Source organism: Fistularia commersonii, chromosome 15, assembly GCF_037954325.1.
Source record: "Fistularia commersonii isolate RoL2024-O1a breed Wild chromosome 15, RoL_Fcom_v1.0, whole genome shotgun sequence".
NCBI lineage: Eukaryota > Metazoa > Chordata > Actinopteri > Syngnathiformes > Fistulariidae > Fistularia > Fistularia commersonii.
Genome location: NC_141298.1, coordinates 15236933 through 15259406, shown reverse-complemented (window position 1 = coordinate 15259406; position 22474 = coordinate 15236933). Strand labels below are relative to the sequence as shown.

Here is a 22474-nt window from a genome sequence, read left to right as displayed (position 1 = left end):
TGTCACAGTATTCATCATTGTTTTGAAACGATATTTGCATAATTTTACATCTTTGGTGCCGTAGCATGCACCCCTAGCAAGTATGTTTGGTATCGTCTCCCGAATGGCTCGCTTCGAATATGGGAACTTGTAGACTTATATATAATATTGCTCTTCCTTTAATTCAAGTTTATTTTTCTTTTCAACATGTTTCACTTCCTAAAAAGGATAATCGTGTGAATCGGTGATTTGTGATTTTGCGCCCGACGGTTTCAAACGTGACGTAAAAGTTCTTGCTCCGGCTTTACCAGAATCTCACTTTCTCATGCGGCGATGAAAGTTCTGAGCTGCATTTTCCGTTTATGACATTTCAGATATGGGAATATAAAGCAACCTGACACATGTTTGATCGCAGTTCACCACGATGCAGGGGGGAATCTGTGAAAGTGTGAAATGTGAAATATCCAAAGTCGAACTTTTCTCAACTTTCGCCTTCGTGTCTGAAAAAGAGCCCGACGCTGTTCATTTCGCGAGACTGCGAATTTGATTTTCTCGTCGATTTTTAGCTGCTCGTAAGAAGGAAAAGACAAGAAACAACCAGAACTGAACTCCAAGCTTTCATTCTACCTAATGAGGTGTGTTTTCTTTATTTCTGGGTGACGTGTTAAATGAATAGTGTCCCGTACAAAGAGGGTCAGATTCTTCTTTTCTTTTGATCAAGTGCTTTTTTATTTCTTACGTCACCATGATTGGGTGGAGCCAAATGTACGCACATCCATCCGTGACACTTCACAGGACTGTCTCAGAAAATTAGAATACTGTGATAATTATTTATCTCCTGTAATGCAATTAAAAAATCAAAAAATATTTTTTCATGATATTCTAATATTTTGAGATAGGATTTTTGAGTTTTCTTAAGATATAAGCCATAATCAGCAATATTAAAATAATAATAATAATAATAATAATAATAATAATAATAATAATAATGAATCCAGAATGTGTGATATTTTTGTTTTTATAATTGCATTACAGAAGATAAAGAACTTTATCACAATGTTCTAATTTTCTGAGACAGTCCTGTATGTGCTCAAAGTTGAGAGGTCTATGGGATGGAGCTAGGATATAAATCAATCTTCAACGAATACATTTTTTTTTTCTTTGTTTTCCCCTCCCTTCAAATCCTCAAGCAGTATCTGAGATGTTTTTTTTTTTGTTTTTTTTCCCCTCCACTCCTGTCATTTATCCAGCGTGGAGGTCATTTTTCACCGCAATATACAGTAAAGTGCTACAACTCATAACAGACCCAAAATCAGCTTCGTCAATCACGTTGGTTCACACAAACACACACAAAGAATTTGACATTTAATGTACACCTTCTTTTGACGCGGAAACCAACAATAATGAGACAGGATCATTATAAACTTTACAAAGTGCAGAGTGCAATGTGCGTTTAGGCTGATGGTCCACATGAATGACCGGGTCGGTCAGGTGGAGCAAAAATGTGTTCTACAGAGCGATGGCTTGGGGGGAAAAACCCGATTGAGAACTTTTGGGTCCTTCTTAAGCAGGAAATGCACAGCGAAGGTAAACAGCACACCTTTGCGAACAGTGTCTGGGAGGAGGCGGTTGCACAAAAAGATGATTTGACTTGATCGAGAAACTGATTGGCTCCGTGAACGGAAGGCTTGTGACTGTTATTGAAAAGAAAGATGACCTCATTGGTCTCTCAGGGTTTTTTTTTTTTTTTTTGTCCGAAATGCTTATTTGTAAATTTGGAGTATGTTTAGTATCCTCACTTTACCTGGTGAAAATAAACACATGAGATGGGAAAATCTTTGTTTTTCACTTAGTTGCATAATAATTCTGCACACTAACAGTCGCCTAATTATGGTGTACATATAGGTATTCTCTTCAGGAAGCCAAAAATTCACTTTTATTACTAAAAAGTTCAGGTTTGAGGGTTTGTTAACATCTTCAGGAAGCCAAATATTCACTTTTACTACTAAAAAGTTCAGGTTTGAGGGTTTGTTAACATCATGGATTGACCAAGACCGCTGTAGTTGTACAACAACAAAATGAATCTTCAAAACTACAACTAGCCTAATAATTTTGCACATGGTGTAGGATTCTAAGCAGACGCACAAGTGAGTCCTGGAGGTGGACACGTGTTCACTATTCAAAGGATTCCTGTAAAATAGTGCTTGGCGACCGTCATTGCCTCACAGTCGGAAGGACGTCCAAAGAAGCTACCGCGCTAAATAGATTCAAGTCAGGACACGGCGTGTATTTATCCACAATCATTCCGAACATGACGATTAAATCAATGGGAATGTTGGCTTTCTTCAGCCTTCAGTGAAATAAATCCACAACGGGCTGTTGTGAAAATTTTGGCCAGAATGACTCGGAGCCATATTTACATACAATAACATTGTGTTTTGTGTGCATATGTCCACGCGTATCTGCCAAGAACGCAGTACCCAGTGGGAGCAACGCCGGCGTTTCCTCCTCCGGCTCGCGGCGAACAGACACATCTTAAAAGGTTGTCACTAGTCTCCGAAGTTTGGGAGCCTTTTCATAAAGACGTGAGACTCTGTGGCGCGTTACCATTTCTCGAGATGATAAAATGGCATCTCGCAGCATTGAGACAACAGCCTCTGCGTGAACGTTTGAAGAAATAACATCCCGGAGTTCTTTGACAAAATACTTGGAGAAGGGAAAGCAAAACAACACAGTGGTTTTGTTTACGTAGTGATTCTGTTTGAACGTGTTCTTGTAAAATCACATAATTAGAACGTGCAATCTTTTATTCTTTAAATGTTATCTTGGTCACAACCTCGCTGCCCTCATTCTGAGATGAAGGTTCGACCGTCACCTCGAGGCTGCCGACGTCGCTTGGACATCAGAAATGGATGAGCAAACTTGTCTTGCTTGTGTTTGCGGAGGTTCTCAGTCATCCAGGTCTCGGTCAATTCTGGTCGAAACCTCCTTGTCTCGGCGACTGGGATTGAATTTCTTCACTTGAAGTTGTTTCACGCCTCATCCGAGAGGCTTCTTCGGTTCAAATGACCTGTGGGGAGTTTCTGAATATAATTGCCAGGATTTTGGGCAGGTCTGGGTTACGGTGGTTTGTTGTGTCAATGAAAGAGTAGATCTGCAGAAACTGGGTCTAAGGCAGTGGTTCTCAACCTTGTTGGAGGTACTGAACCCCACCTGTTTTACATGCGCATTCACCGAACCTTCTTTATTGGATCGAGGATCGTTTCGTTGATGGGTACAAAGAACAGGCAGAGTAGCCTTTTCATGGAATCTGGCTCCCTTCACCTTGAATTCAGCAAGCGCTATGTTCTTGTAGTTCCCATCTCCATGCAGCTGAAGGAAGCCTTCCCTTAGTTTTGCCGGTGCTGGACTAGAATTGCTCATCTTGTCTTTGCAAATCATGCAGTTAGGACATCGATTCCAATCACGTTCCGTCATACATGTGAATCCGTATTGTACGTATTCTTCCGACCGCTTTCTTTTTTTGCCCGACATAATTACTATGAAGGGATTAAAATATTAAGAAAGAAATCACATGACGTACCATCACGACCGTCACAAGTTACTATAACTGAGCGCGCCAAAATCCCTGCCGCACGGATAGGCCAAGCTATGTAGCGTGATCACCTGCAGCCAGTGATGTCATCACCAATGTGTGTCTTGACCTCCGCCGAACCCCTGAGACTGACCCACCGAACCCCTGGGGTTCGATCGAACCCAGGTTAAGAACCACTGGTCTAAGGGGGTTGTTGTGCAAAATGGGGGTGTCGTTCAAAAAGAAGAAACGATAAAGAAGACAGACGGTTTGAGAGAGGAGTCAAAGAAGACATCTTTGTCAAAACAGAAAAAACATATCTGAGAGGAGGGGTCCCTACTGGGATCGGATTAGCACACGGGGACCAGGTCCGTCCGGACCAGGAAAGATCCACCACCAGAAGCAGCGCCTGGTAACGTCCACATGAGCGTCAGTTCATGCGATCCAACAGGTTTCACCTCTTCATTTAGCTTTATCTTTCCATATTCCAATCCAAGTAATACCACAAAAGTTGCTCTTTTGTTCCAACAAACAACCGCCCCATTAGCATAACAACCCACTTAGACCTATTTTCTGCAGATCAAGTCTTTCATTTACATAACAAGCTACCGTAACCTAGACCCGCCCAAAAACCTGGCAGTTTTATTCAGAAACTCCCCACAGGTCATTAGAACCGAAGAAGCCTCTGGGATGACGGCCCAAACATCTTCAAATGAAGAAATTCAAGTCCAGTCGCAGAGACAAGGAGGTTTCGACAAGAATAGACCGTCACCTTGATGACTGAGACCCTCTGCAGACACAAGCAAGACAAGTTTGGCATCTAATGATGAGGGCAGTGAGGTTGTGACTAAGATAATATTCAAACAAAATAGATTGCACATTTTAATTATGCGATATTACAAGAAAATCTTCAAACAGAATCGTTATGTAAACAAAACCACTGTGTTATTTATGTTCTACAGCCTTATATAACTTTATCTTGAATATATTATTTGCCCTGCATCTGCTAAATGGCTTCGGCAACCCGTTAGTTGAATCACCGCCGCCCGTTGGCGCTTCCTATCCTCACAGTGGAAATAATTGTTGATGGAAAAAAGAAAAAAAAAAAGATATAAATAAATACATATCTATCACCAAGTTCCAACATGGGTCCCAAACTATATGGAGCATCTTGATTTTTCTGTAAAATTATCATGCACATATTCCACAAATACGATGAAGGGGTCGTGTTGGCAAAAATACTCGAAACGCCGAATCCAGGAGGTTGAGAGTTTTTATGTGTGTTTATCTCGTGTCACGTTGGCAGTTCGATTCCCGCCTCCTCTTTTTCTGCATGCCTACTTTTCCTCAGGCGAGACACTGAACGCCAGGTCGCTCCTGACGGCCCGGTTAGCGCCTTGCACAGAGGCTCCACAGGCCATCGGGATATAAACGGGTTAATGCTTTCTCCCGTAAAGGAGATCATTTTACACAAATTTCGACATTCGCAATTTCGATAAGACAATAAGCGGATATTTTGTTTTTATTTATGTTTCAAATCATGCTTAACCTACTAGTGGGGCAACCTCTAACTTGAATCTGTGAGCCACAGTTGTTTCAAACCCTGCCAGACACTGGATTTACACGGTTTAGGCTATGCAGTGTGTGTGTGTGTGTGTGTGTGTGTGTGTGTGTGTGTGTGTGTGTGTGTGTGTGTGTGTGTATGTTTGTGTACGTCTTTGTCAAAAAAAAAAAAAAAAAAATCACTAACCCAAGCTTACTGTTCTGTATATTTCCTGTGCTTCTTGTATTTGCAAGTGCTATTTGCAGTCCTTATGTCCTCTATTGTAAATCGCTTTGGATAAAAGCATCTGCCAAATGTAATGTAATATAATGTAACTGTTTATATGTTGGTTGAATGAAAAGTGCAATTGATTTTAATGTATCGTTACTCCAAAATAAAGCTGCGTTTTCCAATCGCTCACAAACGCACACATGCGTATTGTCTGGTCCGGGGTGATGAAATCATGTCTTATTCCATATCGGTCTGCATGCTTGTCGAATGAGGACTGCGGCGGTGATGCACAATGAAGAAAATCAGTCACGTATAACACCACGGCCTGGCAGAAAATTGTCAGATTTGTCATCTAATTGAGTCCCATAGCCCGAGTTATTTTTATCTTCATCGCTATTCTAATCACGCGGTACAGCGAGCCCTTTGCTCACATGTCATCTGTTCAGCAAAAAATCATCCATCATCATTTTTGTCTTCCCCCCCCCTCCTCCTTCCCAGTACCTGCCAGAATCACAAACATTTCGAAGGACATCACAGTGAACGAGGGGAGCAACGTCAACCTCATGTGTCTGGCGGTGGGTCGACCCGAGGCCAACATCATATGGAAGCACCATTCGCCGAGGGGTGAGTCACCAGATTTTGTCGCTTGCAAGTGCTGCGGGACGCCGTTGCCTAGACAGGAAGTACCATTCAACCGGTGGAAACCGGTCGAGATAACAAATCCAGATGTAAATGAGGGTTATTTCTATCTACCCATGCAGGAACTGCAAATAGTGGACTATTTAAGACCTTTTTTTTTTTTTTTTTTTTCCCCATCCGTCAAAAATAATCAGAAATTTCATACAACAATTTTTTATTATTTTTTTTTTATTTTATTTTTTTTAAGCTAAGCTCCAGCAGCATTGCCTCAGTGCACAGGTGACCGTACCAGCCCTCCCACACGTGTGTGTGTGCCTGATATCGATATTCTCTCACAAGCACGCACTCAAACACAAACCTAACAATGTGTCTGCGTGACTATTTGCCTGCACACGGAGCATCTGCTTTCAAGCAGCAGGATATAAATCTCGCTTTTGTGTTCACATCAGCATTAAGAGTATTTGAATCGTCAAGTGATTAATGCCTTGTTTTCTTAGCACGGTGCGACGGAGTGGGTCAAAACGAGGCAAAACCGCGGCCCGACAACACCCAACTTTAATCTGTCGTTATTTGGCTCGAGACCTCGGGTCGTGTCTGCAGTGTTTTGTTGGCTTCCCACGGCGGCGAAGGAAAGCCAAGATGTGCCGGTTGCTCACGCATGTGTGTTCTGTGTTCTAATTGTGTCGGCGCTGTGCTTCCCACTGTGCATTCAGCAGCGTGAGTCATGCACCGCTTCTCTATAGGATCAGATGTTCAGCCTCCAACATGACATGAATGCTTACAACCCAGCTGTTCCTCTCTCTCCCTCCCCCATTGTTATCTACAACCGGCAGAATTTGGTTCTGGAAGATCAGCCTTTCTTTCAACTCACCGCTGACAACTTCCCTCGCGGTTGTTCGTGCACGCTTTCGATTTCGCAATGTTCTTCGAATGTGTTTACTATTAGGACCGCACAGCCAGTAAGGACAGCTTTAATGGCGGACATAAAGTTACGAGCCAGATGGTACCTTTTACACTAACTGTCAGTAACAACCTCCTTCAGTCCGAGGCAGGATTTATAGTTTCCAGAACGGCGCTTGGTTGGCGCCTAATAGAGTATATAAGTATAACTGACAAAACAAATTGATAAGGCAACTCATGCAAGAGGCTTGCATGCAAACACTGTGGTCTGTGTGTGTGTGTGTGGGTGTGTTTGCATCGACATGTGTGCTTTTATAGCTACCCTATAGACAGGGAATTGAGATGTGAGCTTTGCATTTTACTTCCCTTCGAAAGCTTTCTATGCTAATGCGAGAATTGTTCCACAACAGCAGGGATTTACAAAGTGAGGCTCATTTAACTTTGCTTGTAATTCCAGAAAAAAAGAAGACAACTATTTATTTTACTCACTTTTTTCCTCATCGGCAAATGTCTTAAAAATATGAACATCGGCGCAGTGGTTTCCTACCACAGTCCAAAAACATGTAAATATTGAAATATTGACGTGTGAAATTGCTTGTTTACATATATTTGGCCCGTTCCAGGGTGAACGCAGGATTAGGCTCCATCACTCCCGAATCCCTTCGTGGTAGATAGTGAAAGAATGAATATGAACAAGAGTTCAAAGATTAACCGAGAAAATGTGAAAAAAGAAAATAAACATTAGAAAGGAGATTGTCATAAGCAGGCGTGTCAAACTCATTTTGGTCCGGGGGCCACATACGGCCTAGTTTGATGTCAAGGAGGCTGGACCAGTAAAATAATTATCTAGAAGTAACACTAAATCCAATTTTTTTGTTTGTTTTAGTGTAAAGAAGGTAAACAGGTAAATTATAAAAATCTTTATATGTAATGAATTGTTCCTTTAAAAAAAATACATGACAATTTAATATTATAATTATCTAAAATTAATTAAAATATTATACATTAACATTAAAAATGAATATTAAATAAAATAATTGATGAAATGACACCCTCAAAATTTTGTTGAGTTAAAAGAGAAAATTTGTCACTAAAATTTATTAGAAAATTAATTGGTAGCATGCATAAGAGGAGGTATAATGTTTGCAAGGCGAATGGTGGCTATTCTGGTTATTAAATCAATCTTTTTAATTTTGCCCTTTTTGCTGTTTTTGTGTTTTTTACAGAAATAAGAAAAGAAAATATTGATTTAACAATGTCACTAGATGTTTTTTTTTTTTTTTTTTTTTTTTTTCAGAAAAAATAAAATAAAATAAAATTTTGAAGCAAAAAATACATTGCAAAATTCCATTTTCATTTTTTCCTCGCCTGTTTTTTTTTTTTTTTTTTTTTTTTTAAACCCACTGTATAAAACCCCCAGATGCACCAACACAAAGATTTAATTTCAAGCAGGGGGACACAAAATATTGTCCAGAGGGCCGCGTGTCCGAGCCCCCTGCTTATAACTATTACCCAACATGGAGCTGAAACAGCAAAGATAATCGCGACTTGATTTTGGGATCAGTGTGAGATGGGCGGCGAGACCGGCGACGCCGTGTGAGTTAAAAATACCTTTCGGTATTTGAGGTAAAGACGGGAAGAGATGAAGATGTTGAGTCTTCTTTGGGAACGAGGAGGACGGACAGGATCGGGAAGGAGTCGGTCTGAGGGACGGCGCGTTAGATGTTCTGGAGATAAAATCAAAGGGCCGGACCGAGACGGGTTAGACGCGGGCAGAGGAGGGATAGGAAATTTATATCGAACTGCCAGGCGGGAGGCTGAGAGGAAGACCGAGGAGGATATTTATGGATCGAGGGAAAATGGACAGGAAGCGAGGTGGTGTGAGAGAATGCGGCGGCGAGGTTTTAGACGGAGGAAGATGGATCGCCGTGGCGACCCCTGAAGGGAGCGGAGAAGCGGGGACCGATTGTTTGCGCGGTATTTACTCATCCTCACACTTTTAAGTGTAATATTATCGTATCATATACCCGTCTCTAATACGGGCTGGAAAAATAAAATCCTATTCACGCATCCGCCGCCGTTCACTGTCATGTGTTCATTATAGCAGAAAGACTGGAGCTCAGTGGGAAGTGAGAGAAACCAGAGGACAGACGCGCCGGAGAAGAAATATACCGCATGATTTTATTAGAGACCCTGTCAGCAACACTCCTTTCTGTTTCACATGAGCAAAATCAGAAGACACCAGTCAATAGTTTTGTCACATGGCTTGAAATTGCCGCAGCAGTGTGGGAAGAAAGAGGGAGTCACTCCTCAGTTCCACGTCGGAGCTGATGCAGAGCGACAGCAGCGGGGGCAAATTAAGCAATGGAATCACACTTGAAATGTAATATACGGGGAGAGAATGCCGGTACATGGTGTACTGGTGTGTGTGTGTGTGTGTGTGTGTATACTGACAACAAGGGGGATAATAGGTTCCCCTACTTGACATTTCTCTGAGTTGAAAACTAATGAAAAGCAAGGCTATGTGAGGAGATGTTTGGCCAGCCGAAGAAATTCTCGCTGCCAGTCAGAATCTTCCAGCGGAGTGGCATTTTCCCAACTAGCTCCTTACCGCTTGCTTTTCATGTTTGTCACCAGAGATAATGGACTATTCCCTCAGAGGAGAGTGTTTGTGTCTGTTAGTACAGCACTTAAGTGAGCAGCCTTCTCCCTGAGTTAAACCACTTTTCTGGAGGCTGAAATCTGCAATGTAGCTACCTGGCTGTTTGTTGGTTGTCTTTCCTCGGCATATCATTTCAGCCTGTCACGGTCGGGGACAGGCGCGGTCGTACGAGCTGATGCAGCAAGATGTCTCATCTTTCATTACCGGAATGACAAGCGTAACCGGCTCACGGGGGGGGGGGGGGGGGGACTGTGGAAGTTTGTCGACGGGCATAAAATGTCACGGTTACTTCTCTGGGTTCCTCGAAGAAAAGAAAAAACAAAACAAACGAGGATGACATACATTGTACGACGTTATTTCCAAGGATTATTTGTTTTGGGTCGCACGCGTCAAAGTCGAGGCCCGCGGGCCAAACGTGGCACACGAGAACGTCTTGAAAGGTCTGATTGTGTTAGAATAAATAAGTCAAACATTTGCATTGACCATAAACTACATTTCCCACAATTCATGTTACCCACAAAGTGATGGCATCCCGCCACATCGATGCGATTTTTAAGTGGAAATGAAAAATACAAATGATCCCTAAATGTCCAGACGGAGAAAGTTGATGCAGATGGAAGGCTGTTTCAGGAAAGATGGAAAATGCATATTTTGGATTTGAATGAGTAACACATTCACAGTTATTTAACATTAAGGAGGAGTTACATTTATTTGACATTACATTTGGTTACATTTACACTGTTACCGTTACATGTGGCCCTTCGAGGGCAACCATTACGCTGATGTGGCCCTCGGTGAAAATGAGTTTGACAGGCAAATACAGGCGGAGAAGCGAGTCGCATTTTGCACGGTATGAATTTGAAAGATAAAACCGGACGGATAAAATTGCAGAAAGGAAGCGACAGGAAACTAATCAAAACAAAAAAAACAAGTTGTTGTTTGATGCAACAGCGGTAAATGAAATATATATGTATACGTCCGTCCACTTATCCATTCATTATCTATACCTCCTGCGCTCAAGGGTAGGGGGGTAAATATGAATATATTTTTTATAAATATATGATCTTGAGATTTATTCACTTGTATTGAATAAAACGTATCAACATTCCCAGGGAGTTCAGTTTGAAATCAGCTCATTGATGAAACAAGGCTTTTAACAGACAAGTTCATTGGCAGTCAGCGCGCCTGTAACTCTAAACGGTGAATTTGTTACTAAAACTATATTTGTTTTTTTGTTGTTTTTTTTTTCTCGCTCACTTCCAATCGTCGCAAAATGGAATTGTGAAAAAGCAAATCCCCACACACTTTTGTTAAAAGGCTCATCGAGATTAAAATCATTTGTTTATGGCCGCGGTGACAAGGGAGCTATATAAACACACTTTCAATAATAAACATAGACAATAATAAAACAAGTGGCCGGTATCGTCTCGCGCGACAATTGAACGTATGAATATGATATCTCGAAATGAATCTGCGACTGCAAAGCCGGCACGTGACGATAAATCCTCTTGTCAAGCCGGCGACTCAAGTGTTAAGAGTCTCAGCCCATAAATGTGCCACTTCTTCAGTCGTTTACTTAATATATCTACCCTGTCAATGTAAGCGTCACCTTTATTTTGTGCAACGTGTCCATTTCAAGTCTGCAGGGACGACATAAATTATTCAGCAGCGCCACTGAAAGCCTGGCTGCTGGCCACGACAAGATTATAAGATATATGGTTGGGAGAAAATAGTTTATTCAAGCGGGAGAGTCGGTATGGATCCCTTCAAACCATTAAGACTCATTAAAGTAAATTGGTTGTGAATGTAAAGTGTCTAATTGCATGTCAGATGCCACTTTTTGCTTTTCGTTTTCAAATTACCGCAGATCGAGTGACATGTGTTAAAGTGCTGAGACCGACTTTTGGTTTTCTTGTTCCGGGCATCGGTTACCACTGCGACGTGTCTTCCTGTATAAAACATCTGTCCGAATGTAAACAAACTACTGTTTTGTGACAAGAGAATGCTTTACTTCGGCTTCTTTTTAAAATATTTCCGTCAGATGTATCACGCCTTCAAAATTAGGATAAGCATGAGAATAATATTGTCATTATTGATATTATTGTTATTTTTATCGTTATTATTTCTATTGTTATTTTATTATTAGTTTATTATTTATTATTTGTTATTATAATTAATTTATTATTTTTTAGCATTATTTTATTATTAATATTATGTTTTTGTTTTTTTTTTATTTATTAAATCACTATTTTCCTGTAAGGATATGCAGGATATGTGCAAGACACAATTCTGAATGAATACAAGATAAATTAATGGTTTTTTATTTTTTACTTTTTATTGTTAACTACTCATTTTTTTCTGGTTTGTACAGCACTTTAAGATAGGATATACTTTATTGATCCCCATAGGGGAAATTCTTTTGTCACAGTAGCACAACAATGACAATACCAATAAGTATAAATATAAATAAGAGACAATTAAAAGATAGCAAAAGGCATCCACAAATAAATAGACAGTAGAGGATAAGAATAGACAACAGAATGAAAAAAAAATAAAGACAGCAAGGGGGAGAATTGACAATCGAAATGACGAGAAGGATAAGAAACAGAAACAGAGTGACAAAAACAATGACAAAAATAAACATGACGCGAGTGGAGTGACACCAACAAGGATAAAAAATAAAATAAAAAATGCTTAACATTATTGTTTCATGATAATGATGATGACTATTGATTCAAAATTCAATTCAGTCTTTCTGACGGATCGCAATGACGGTCAGTACGTCGGCTCTGTGTAATAAAGTAGACGTGTTTTGATTTTATCGTCATCACCTGACACATATAGTATGTTGATTGACAAAAACAAACTAATTGGTTAATTACTTTTCTTCTCCCTCATTTCCATGAAGTAAATGAACTTGATTGTTTTCAGGTGTATGGGGACGGGGGGAAATGCCATGAGTAAATTGCCAATTTGTCATTTTAAATGTCAGTGAAACATCACACCCAAACGTCACTGTGAAAAATCAGTCTGATAGCGTGCACACACACGAACACACACAGATAGATGGATCTTTTAAGATCTAGATAGATAGGTAGATATCTATCTTATCGAGCTCTACATTTTCCTGGTATTTTTCTGGCTTCACATACATTCACATTTTTCTTTTTATTCTGCTCTATCTTTTTGTTTTTATCCATTGCATTTCTACATTCCCTGGAAAAGTACAAATTTATTGAATTATTGAATTACTAGCCAATATTAATTATTACATTTTATTGACTTATTTCCGTTTATTTTTTTTTTGGGGGAGATTCAGCGAAACATCACACCCAAACGCCACTGTGAAAAATCAGTCTGATAGCGTGCACACACACACGAACACACACAGATAGATAGATCTTTTAAGATCTAGATAGATAGATAGGTAGATATCTATCTTATCAAGTTCTACATTTTTCGGGTATTTTTCCGGCTTCACATACATTTCCATTTTTCTTTTTATTCTGCTCTATCTTTTCCTTTGTATCCATTGCATTTCAACATTCCCTGGAAAAGAACACATTTATTGAATTATGAATTACTAGCCAATATTCATTATTGAATTTTTTTGACTTATTTAGGTTGTTTTTTTTTTTTTTTTGGAGGGGGGAAAAAAAAAAAAGTCCCAAACGTAATGCACTCTTCTTTTGCTCTCGACTTGCTTGACAGAAGACCCTGGGGTCAGGAGTCTTTGCAAACAGATGTGTGTCCCGTCCCAGACTGTTAGCATCGACAGCTGCTCCTCCGAGCTCTTTGGGAGTCTCCTTCAGAGGATCACGGGTCACTCTGACAGCGTTCACGCAGATTCCCCCCCTTTGAAAAGCAGCAGGGTTTTCCAGACTCGCGCGTGATTGGCCTGCCGCCGATTGAAGACGATGTCTTTATTTCCCGTCGGAAACTTCTATCTGCTTCTAAATTTAAACTATTTCTTCTTGAGCCCATTTTATAATCTTTTTGGGAATATTAGTTGTTGATAGTGAGGATCGATTAAAAATGATACATCGATGGCTGGAATGCAAAACCTCCTTATTTGCAAATTTTTCGATTTTGGGTTTTTGCATTGAATGGTGAGAAATGGGATAGCTTTTGACATAAATTTCTTTTGACGTAAATGTCACATGACAAAACTCCTATGTGCACAATGAAGCAGGAAAAATTAGGAAAAAAATTGCATTGTCAGTGGTAAAAATACATGCTATGTATTTTTGAATTATAACATAGAAATATATTCTGTGAACAATAGAATATTCTTGAATATCTTTAACAAAGACCATACTATAATCAAATGAAACGTCTTTTCATTTCCTGAAAAAAGTGTTTTTTTTCCATATAGGAGGTTTTGCATTCCAGCCATTGAATTATGTGTATATACAGGCGTATTATAAATATATGTTCCTCTAATTTGGCTATTGCACTGTGGTCAGTAGCTTGAATGGAAATTGTGGCGGATAAATATTTCCATCGAAAACACGATCCGGTCATTTTCTGAATGAGGTGGGAGTTTATTGGCACACAGAGAGGTGGAGTGTGAAGGCACATTTTGCAGGGATGTGCAAACACATACGTTTGGAGTCGTTCGCTGTGCACAGGTACAGGTACGAAACAGGATGGTTAAAAACCAACCCTCCATTTTGTCGTAACAGCCACATTTGAGCAAATATACCAACCAATCCAAACCATGGAGAAATCTGATTAAATCCTCAGAACATTACTTTTTCCACCTATTCCAATGCCTTGTACAATTGTTTCCTCAATTCAAAAATACAATAATAATAAAAAAGATCTACCCCGTAGGAAGTTTGTGCAAGGACAAAAAAACAACATCCCTGAAAAATACTGGACATACCCATTCATCGTCAACCTCTTTTTTTTTTTTTTTTTTTTAAATCCATTCATAATGGTGTTCAGCCAGAATGAAGGGAACATCATTTTCCTTAAAATCTTCCACTTCCTCTCAGTATAATGAACACACTGGCTCTGCCCGCTGACTCAAGCAGGCAGGTGCCTGATTTGGTATAATTTTGCATGTGTAAAAATTGTGCTCAGACATTACCCTCACGCCACTTTTTCTCTCGCGCTTTTAAGAGCAAATCAAAGATCTCGCTAAAGTCCAGGGTCAACCGGTCTCGCCGCCGGCTCGGCGGTCGGCGATGCTCTTCTAAACTCTCAGCTGCCCCGACATCTGCGTCGCTACTTGGCCGAAGCCAACCAGGCCCGTCCGGATTTATCAAAAACCGGAGGGGATGAGTGATCTTGAGATTATTTAGACAGGAGACTTCTCGCACTTGCGATATTAAAGTAATAACAAAGCAACACGTACTCTAATACTGCAGCATTGTGCAGCTCCATGGTAGAATTCTATCAACACGAGGAATAGGCAGGGGAGCCAGACATCTCAGCTGGCGTGGACGTCTGTAAATCAAGACCAGAATATCCGATCAAAGTATTGTTTGACCGGAGAGGGGGAAGTAAACCATAGCTCTTGGGCGGTTCTCACTTCTTGATCTTTCTTCTTCCAATACTTTATTGCATCTGAATACCTCAAGTAAAATGAATAAAATACACGTACTTATTCATTTAAGAGGACATTTCATGCAAAAGGAAGGAGATTCGTTATTCATTCTGCAAACATCGGTTTAAACAAGTTACCCTAGTTGGCAAGGCTGAGCGTTAAGCTTATTATCAACTTTATATTAGGACAAGGGTTTTTTTTTTTTTTTTTTAAACAGATGTTAAAGATTTTGCACAAAATACAGTGTGCCGTTTCTTCGCCTTGAGGCGTCTGCCTTTGGATTAAAAGAGAAAGCTGCTTTTGAACGCATCGCAATCCGACTAGCTATCTATTATCACAAGCATTTTTGTACTGGCGTGATGGGAAATGATGAAAAAGAGCAGAAGATTGCAGTTGTCGTTAAATTAGTAAATCAAAACATCAAATCGGACATTAATACAGCAGTTGTTGTTGACCATTTTCGATCGGGGCGGTTCCCTCATATAGCCGGCGATAATTCCGATGGCGGATAAGCAGATGAGATCACGCTAAAAAATAAGGTCATCAGAACGGGCTTTTGTCTTTTGAGCACTTCGGTCTTTCTTATCATGAGCTAATGTGCTGAAGCCGACCGGCCACCGTGGATTTCTCTCACCATAAGCCATCAGAAAGCTCAATTAGCCATCTGGGAACGATGAGAGGCAACACGGGGGCCGCGTTCGACAAAGGCCGAGGTCCAAGATCACCCGACATGCGGTAGCCTGACTTTTCTCCAAGAATGTCAGAGGCCTTACTTAGGTGCCAATCATTTGCTGTATTTTTCTCTTCAAAAGTACAAATCTGTTGAGCACGGTGCACCGGAGTTAAACGCATACGAAGGAAAGGAAAATTGTTTTAAAATGCCACTATGTGTGCTTCTGTCATGTGAAACTGGGGCAAACTAATTGGAGGCTGATTGCTCCACAATAACGAATTCACCGACACAGCCTATGCTTCACATAACAGAAGGATATCTGTCCTGTGATCATTAAAGGGTTTTCTCTGCCTCTTGCATATTTATGACATTTTTTATTTAAAAAGGAGGACATCTGTAGGATTCTGAAGGTTTTAATCCTCATAACAAGATGATACTGAAGGAATATCATCACAATAAGATGCCGTTTCAACTCTACGTGTTATCGGGCAACGGTGTAATATGGAGAGCGTTTGCGGGAAGAAGTGTATCATATTAAAAGAAGAAGAAAAGGCTACGGGGAGTTGATGAAGAAATGATTCGGCTCCGTCGTTCAGTTATTAATAAGGTTATATAAGCGAGTCGTTGCTGTCGTTTCGTTTCTAACTCAGAGGGATATCTTAGGTGTTTTTGAAATGTATTTGTGGAGTGAACTTTCAAGAGAAGTAAAGGGTGACGGTGGAGAAGAGCTCTATTTTACCAGGCCGCACAAACGTTTCCTGTCAAAGTGAGCGGAGATCTGCGGGACTTACAGTCAGCGGGTCATTTAGGGACTCCAAATCCAATTAGATACGGACGCATTTTATAAAACTTAAATTTGGCCGCTCATCTGTAGTATGGACGAATGAAAAACACAAGAAAAATAACGCAGGCAGAAAAAATGAAGTTTGTGGTTGAATTAGCAGCAAAGCGGTTGATGCATCTTCTGGTGAGAGTTGCAACCTCAGCAAAACGGACAGTTCAACCGTCCCGATATTATTTTTTCCGGTGTGAAAACACTTAAAGTCAGCGTAAACTCAAAATTTCTCTTATTGTATCGTAGGCTAACGGGATGTTACGATACACCTGAAAGTCCACCTTTCTCTTGAACAGCTGCTCCCGAGGAGGTTTCCAGATGATTAACAATGATGATTTATAATCGCCGTGGTTTTATAATAAACAGTCTCACAACGATGTAGCTTTTAAGAAGAAATATCTATTTGCAGAGATCACACAAGAACACAGGTGGTGTGAAATATCAATGGTTTTGCAAGCACACAGTCTGGAAGCTACAGGAAGGACAATAATTGCTCATCCCTCAGTGGCTTATGGGACTTTGTTTATTTGGTATGAAACACCTATAATAACTTTGTTTTTCATGTTATAACTCATTTCTCACAGCACTTTTATACTCCCGATTAGGATGGGTGGTATGATCGGGAAATTGTGGAATTTGGATTTTTCTTTTCAACGTGTTATTTTAACGTTTAATTCATCGACATCGAACCAATAATTACCAAATAGCTAAAGAAACCCCTAGAGATTTGATGAATTTATTTTCTTAGACCCTTTTAAAATGCCCATTTGATCAATATTGGGATAATGAGCAAATTATTTCAGTTTATTTATTTATTAGTAGTAGAAGTAGCATTATTATGATTACATGACATGCACTTCATTACGTTTCCAAAATCAGCCTAAAATGATCAAAACGTTCAATATGCAAATAGTGCCTGGTCATAAATGACCCACATATTTTGCAATTTACCATTAGGACTGTCAATTGTTAATCTCTATATCATCATTGATGTTATATAAAATAATTACAAGACATTGATATAAATGTTCACATGCCTACTGTCCAATTATTTGACCTGTATCTTCTCAAATTTTGGAACTTGTGAACCTTTTCTCACAGAATTTCAATGTCATTTTACCCCGTATTAATCCGCCCCCCCATCCCTCCTACCTCCTTCGTTTTTGAAAAGCAATCTCGGGCTGCTCCCCGCCCGAGGAATCAATAAACACACTGCACCAGTAACAACTCATCAGGACGGGATGACGACCGAAAACAACTTCTGCGTAGCTGTCAACCATAAAAGTTGCCGTGTCTGTCCGCCACAGTCGGCCAAATACTTCACACCCGGGTCCAACTTTGATATAATCAGCGGATGGAAAGCACTCTTCAAGTCCAGGATCCCGACTGGGCACTTTTCCTTAACTGGGGAACGCATCCCGATGTCGGTTCAACTGTAAAAACTGGAACCGCTTTCGACAAGATGCCAAAAACCGTGTCGGATAATTAAACGTTAATCGGCAGCACGAAGACCCTCGGAGAATTCTAACGGTTTGGAAAACTTCCGGGGTTCCCGAACGGCTATTAAACCTTTTTTTGTGTCGCTTCTGGAATTGGGTCCTTTCATTACTTTGATTATGTTTAGTCCTACAGGGACATACGATATCCTCAAATTATAGTCTCGATCCGAACCACAGAGGCGCCAGGCTCCATCCCCGGCCCTTTTTTCCGATGTAGATGATAGGGTGTACTCGTCCTATCAGCCCGGGGAGAGCATCCTTATTCCATCATCATCACACCTTTTCAGGCGGTAGAATTGTCTCTTTCACACCGAGATTCTACACCCCCTGATCCCTTTCAGGAAGGGGAAGTGTCTGTGTGCACGACCACACATGCTATTCCGCTCACGATTACTCGAAGACCAGACGGCGCGCACACAATCTTGTATTTGTCGCTGAAATGTTGTCATGATATCTCAAAAGCTGCATCTGGCTCAGGATTTTTCTGACAATGCCTTTATTACATTGAAGCTGACCGTGTTACATTGAAAGATATTTTGATGATGATTCGAGCGTCCGCGGTTCAGTCGAAGGAGGCGACGTCGCTACGTTCGCAAGGTCGGCGGTTCGATCTGGCTGGCGCCAAAAAGGTGATCCGAGTGCTATATGAGAGGAGACCAATGAAAAAAAAAGTATATTTATTACAGGAAATAGATTCGCGATTTTATTCTTCTCGCTGAAACAGGTAGAATTCATCATTGAGAAGAAAGAGGTTGGATTGGCTGCACGCTATAATAACTTTTTAGTTAAGTGGGAATTTTTGTACCAAAAAGTTTCCGTAAGTCTGAGAGCATTCCAACTCCTCAATTATTTTCAAATGTCGGCACCCCGAACTTTTTTCTCTCACCAAACTAATGGTTGACAAGTGTCATTTTTCCATCCGTCACAAAACTCCAGAAGAAGTTATGTTGCTTTTAAAAAAAAATGACAGGATATCACACTCTTATTTATCATGTCTTAAGCACGTTGGCACTAAATATACATGCAGATATCATAATTCTCCTTTTTCATATCTTCCAATGCATCCATATTTCATACATGCATTCCAATACATTTGTCACCTGATGATTTTTTTTTAATTTAAAAATGAAGGTCAATGTCCAAAAACAAAATCTTGCCTGACTTTAAATGTCTTAAAAAGCTTGCTGTTAAATACATATATTTTATATATAACAATATAATAATATATATTATAAACAATTGACTAAATAATTAGCTTACATAAATCAGTCACTGGGTGCCATCGAAAGAAACATATTACATGATAAATACAAATGTGTTTTATTTATATAAGTATATGTAAATGTATATATATATATAAACCTTTTTTCACACATATGTATGACATTTAAATAATTTGTAATTTAATTAAATTTAAATAAATCTACATGTATTTCATATATCAAAATATATAAAATTGATTTATTTAGATTACAGGACGTTTCTTTTGTAAGTGCACAGTCACTTATCTATGTAAGCTATGAGTCAATTCGTCAATTGTGTGTGTGTATATATATATACATGAAATTAATAAAATTACATTAAATTTTTTTACAAATATGCAATTGATAATTAAAAGTTGGCAGCAAGGAGTGTTTCGCCCCCACAAGGCAAACATGACGCCCCTTGCAGAACTTTGTCCTACAAAATCATGAGTTAAATCATGAAATCCACTGTGATAGTCCCAGAATGGGCGCTGACAGTAACATTTCTGATAAATGGGTTGTGCTCATAAATTTTACACCTGGAACCGGCAACAAGCACCGATAAGTCATAAAAGAGCAGCAGACTGTGTGTAAGCAAACAAACTATTATGGGTGACATTCAGAGAGAGACAAAAGGGGAAAGAAATGCAGCCTAATGGCTGCAGGATAAACTGCTTTTTTTATGTTCTGCTCTGAATATAATATAATGTTGTCTCAAAGTGAAAGTGTTACGATCTGAAATTTAAAAAGAAAGTCAAATGAGCGACTAGGACGTGACCCAATCGCTTACGTTTGGCGCTTCATCTCCTTGTCACGCCTTTCAAATGAATAGTACTTGAGGTACGTACAGGACGAAAAGCATCAAAATTCATTTCAGTCACGAGGATTTCTCTATCAAGGACATTTAAGTGAATTGTTGCGCTATATTTTTATTTGATTTGATTTATTTGATTTTTCATTCATTTATTTTTAAATGCTTGACATCAAACCTACCCTTCCACAGCCGAGACGGAGCGTCAGTCCCTGCTTACGGACGCCCTCCTGCTGGGTCGGAGTGTTGCGATGCCATATGCCACAAAAGCCATGATCATTCGAATTATATTTTGGATTGATGTTGAAAGTTCTGTCCTAATATAGCTCTCGCAGAAGGCCGCACAATGAGCCAGCAGCACTTTGATCCGACCAAACACGAACACACACGAGTCAACAGGCATCACATTGAAAATGCAATGCGGGCTACAAAACACTATTTGGCCTGTGATTGAATGGGATTGTTTTTTACTGAGGATGTAAAATAGACACGGCTCTTTGATGTGAGCCAGACATTCAATCATTGGCTTCTTCATCATTATCGTCATCATCATGTTCAAAGCATAATGCAAAAGTCATTGTCTGGGTATTGGCTTCTGATCCGCAGCTGTAGTCAAAATACTAAATTCTTTACTCCATGGAAAAATATAAAAATTTATATGTGTGTGTATATATATTTACCCATCTATGTATAAATCACATTTACCGTGTCATCTGATACGGTTGTTTGATTTTTATTGATTATTTATTTAACATTATTTATAATTTATTTTATTTTATTTATATTTTTACTAGTATTAATATCCCATGTATTATTTATTTATGTATATTATTTATTTATATATTTCTTATTTTTATTTATTATATATTCATATATTTGTTATTTGTTTTATTTATTCATTGATTTGTTTTTTTTTGTTTGTCTGTTTGTTATTATTATTATTATTATTATTATTATTATTATTATTATTATTATTATTATTATTATTATTATTATTGTTATTATTATCATGTATTTGTTTTATTTATATATAAATATTATATATATTTATATATAAAACAAATACATAATAGTAATAATAAAAAATAAAAAATAAAACAAATTATGTGTATGTATATATATATATATATATATATATATATATATATATATATATATATATATATATATATATATATATATACACACATATACTTTGTTTTATTTTTATTTATTTATTTATTTTGTATTATTATTATTATTATTATTATTATTATTATTATTATTATTATTGTTGTTGTTGTTGTTATGTATTTATTTTATTGTGAGGATACATAGAATAGGGTACGATGGAAAAAGTGGTGACCCCTGTAGGGAGAAGCCCAATGGAGAAGAAGAAGTTGTCGCATAATCGTACAATGACATTTCTTCGAAAACAGAAACGTCCACATGGCTTCTCTGGCATAAGAGAGACAACCGGGAAACGATGGCTGAAGTATCCGTCTTTTGACAAACTGGAAAAAACATCACTTAGCAGATGATCTTGCCTTTGGCACGACCTATGACTCATGGGACCTTAATAGCTCACATCATGACAGGGCGGGTCAATAACTGAATCCGACCCGAACGACTACCGCTCTAGATGGATCCGTGAGTCACATGTTCCAATAGGGTCAAACCCTTCTTATGGCTCAAATACATCAAACTCGCAGCCGGTCGGAGCGTCCCGAGACCCTTTCAGTTGTTACTCAGTTGTCACGATAAGATCTATCTGCGGTTACGATGCCGGATGAATGGTTGGATACCATGGGAACAAAGAAAGGTACGACGGAACGTGTTCTGATCAAATGTACCCCGGGATGGCGGGCTACTTCAAGCAAGTCGCACTGGGCTGCAGCTTCCCGGTCCCAGAATAGTGGATGGGGGACCCGGGGGGACCGAGTTTTGCATCGCTGTTCCATTTTTCACCTTTATTTATTCACTTGGGAGTTTTACTAAAATAAATGTTCTCCTTTTCTGGAACAGCGTGAACACATTCACCGTCACCAGTCTGGAAGCCGCTCGCTACCACCGCCGTCTGATTGGCTAACCACGGCGGCTCTACTGGGACCGAATGCACTTCGCAGCCTTGTTCAAGGACGCCGCCGTTGCGCGATGACAGACAGCCAAGTGTTTTTCTTTGCTTACTCCGGACGTATTTCTTATATCGCCACCAGTCCGATTTTGTCTCACGGATAACCTTCCTGTTCTGAGATCCCCGCTCACTTTTGTTGGTATATCATGTTTTGCAGCGCAAGAGATATCGGAATTTTAATCCCTCTTTTTATTTTTTTCTATCTCATTTTCTTTCT

At 39.4% G+C, this 22474-nt stretch overlaps 1 protein-coding gene across 1 annotated transcript in view; it reads left to right on the top strand.

Moving 5' to 3' along the window:
- opcml (opioid binding protein/cell adhesion molecule-like) overlaps nt 1-22474 on the top strand; it is a 445832-nt gene that overhangs the window by 365986 nt on the left and 57372 nt on the right. The window contains exon 4 of the mRNA XM_086160104.1: nt 5826-5951. Coding sequence (XP_086016230.1) covers nt 5826-5951 — 126 coding nt within the window. The remainder of the gene's footprint in view (nt 1-5825; nt 5952-22474) is intronic.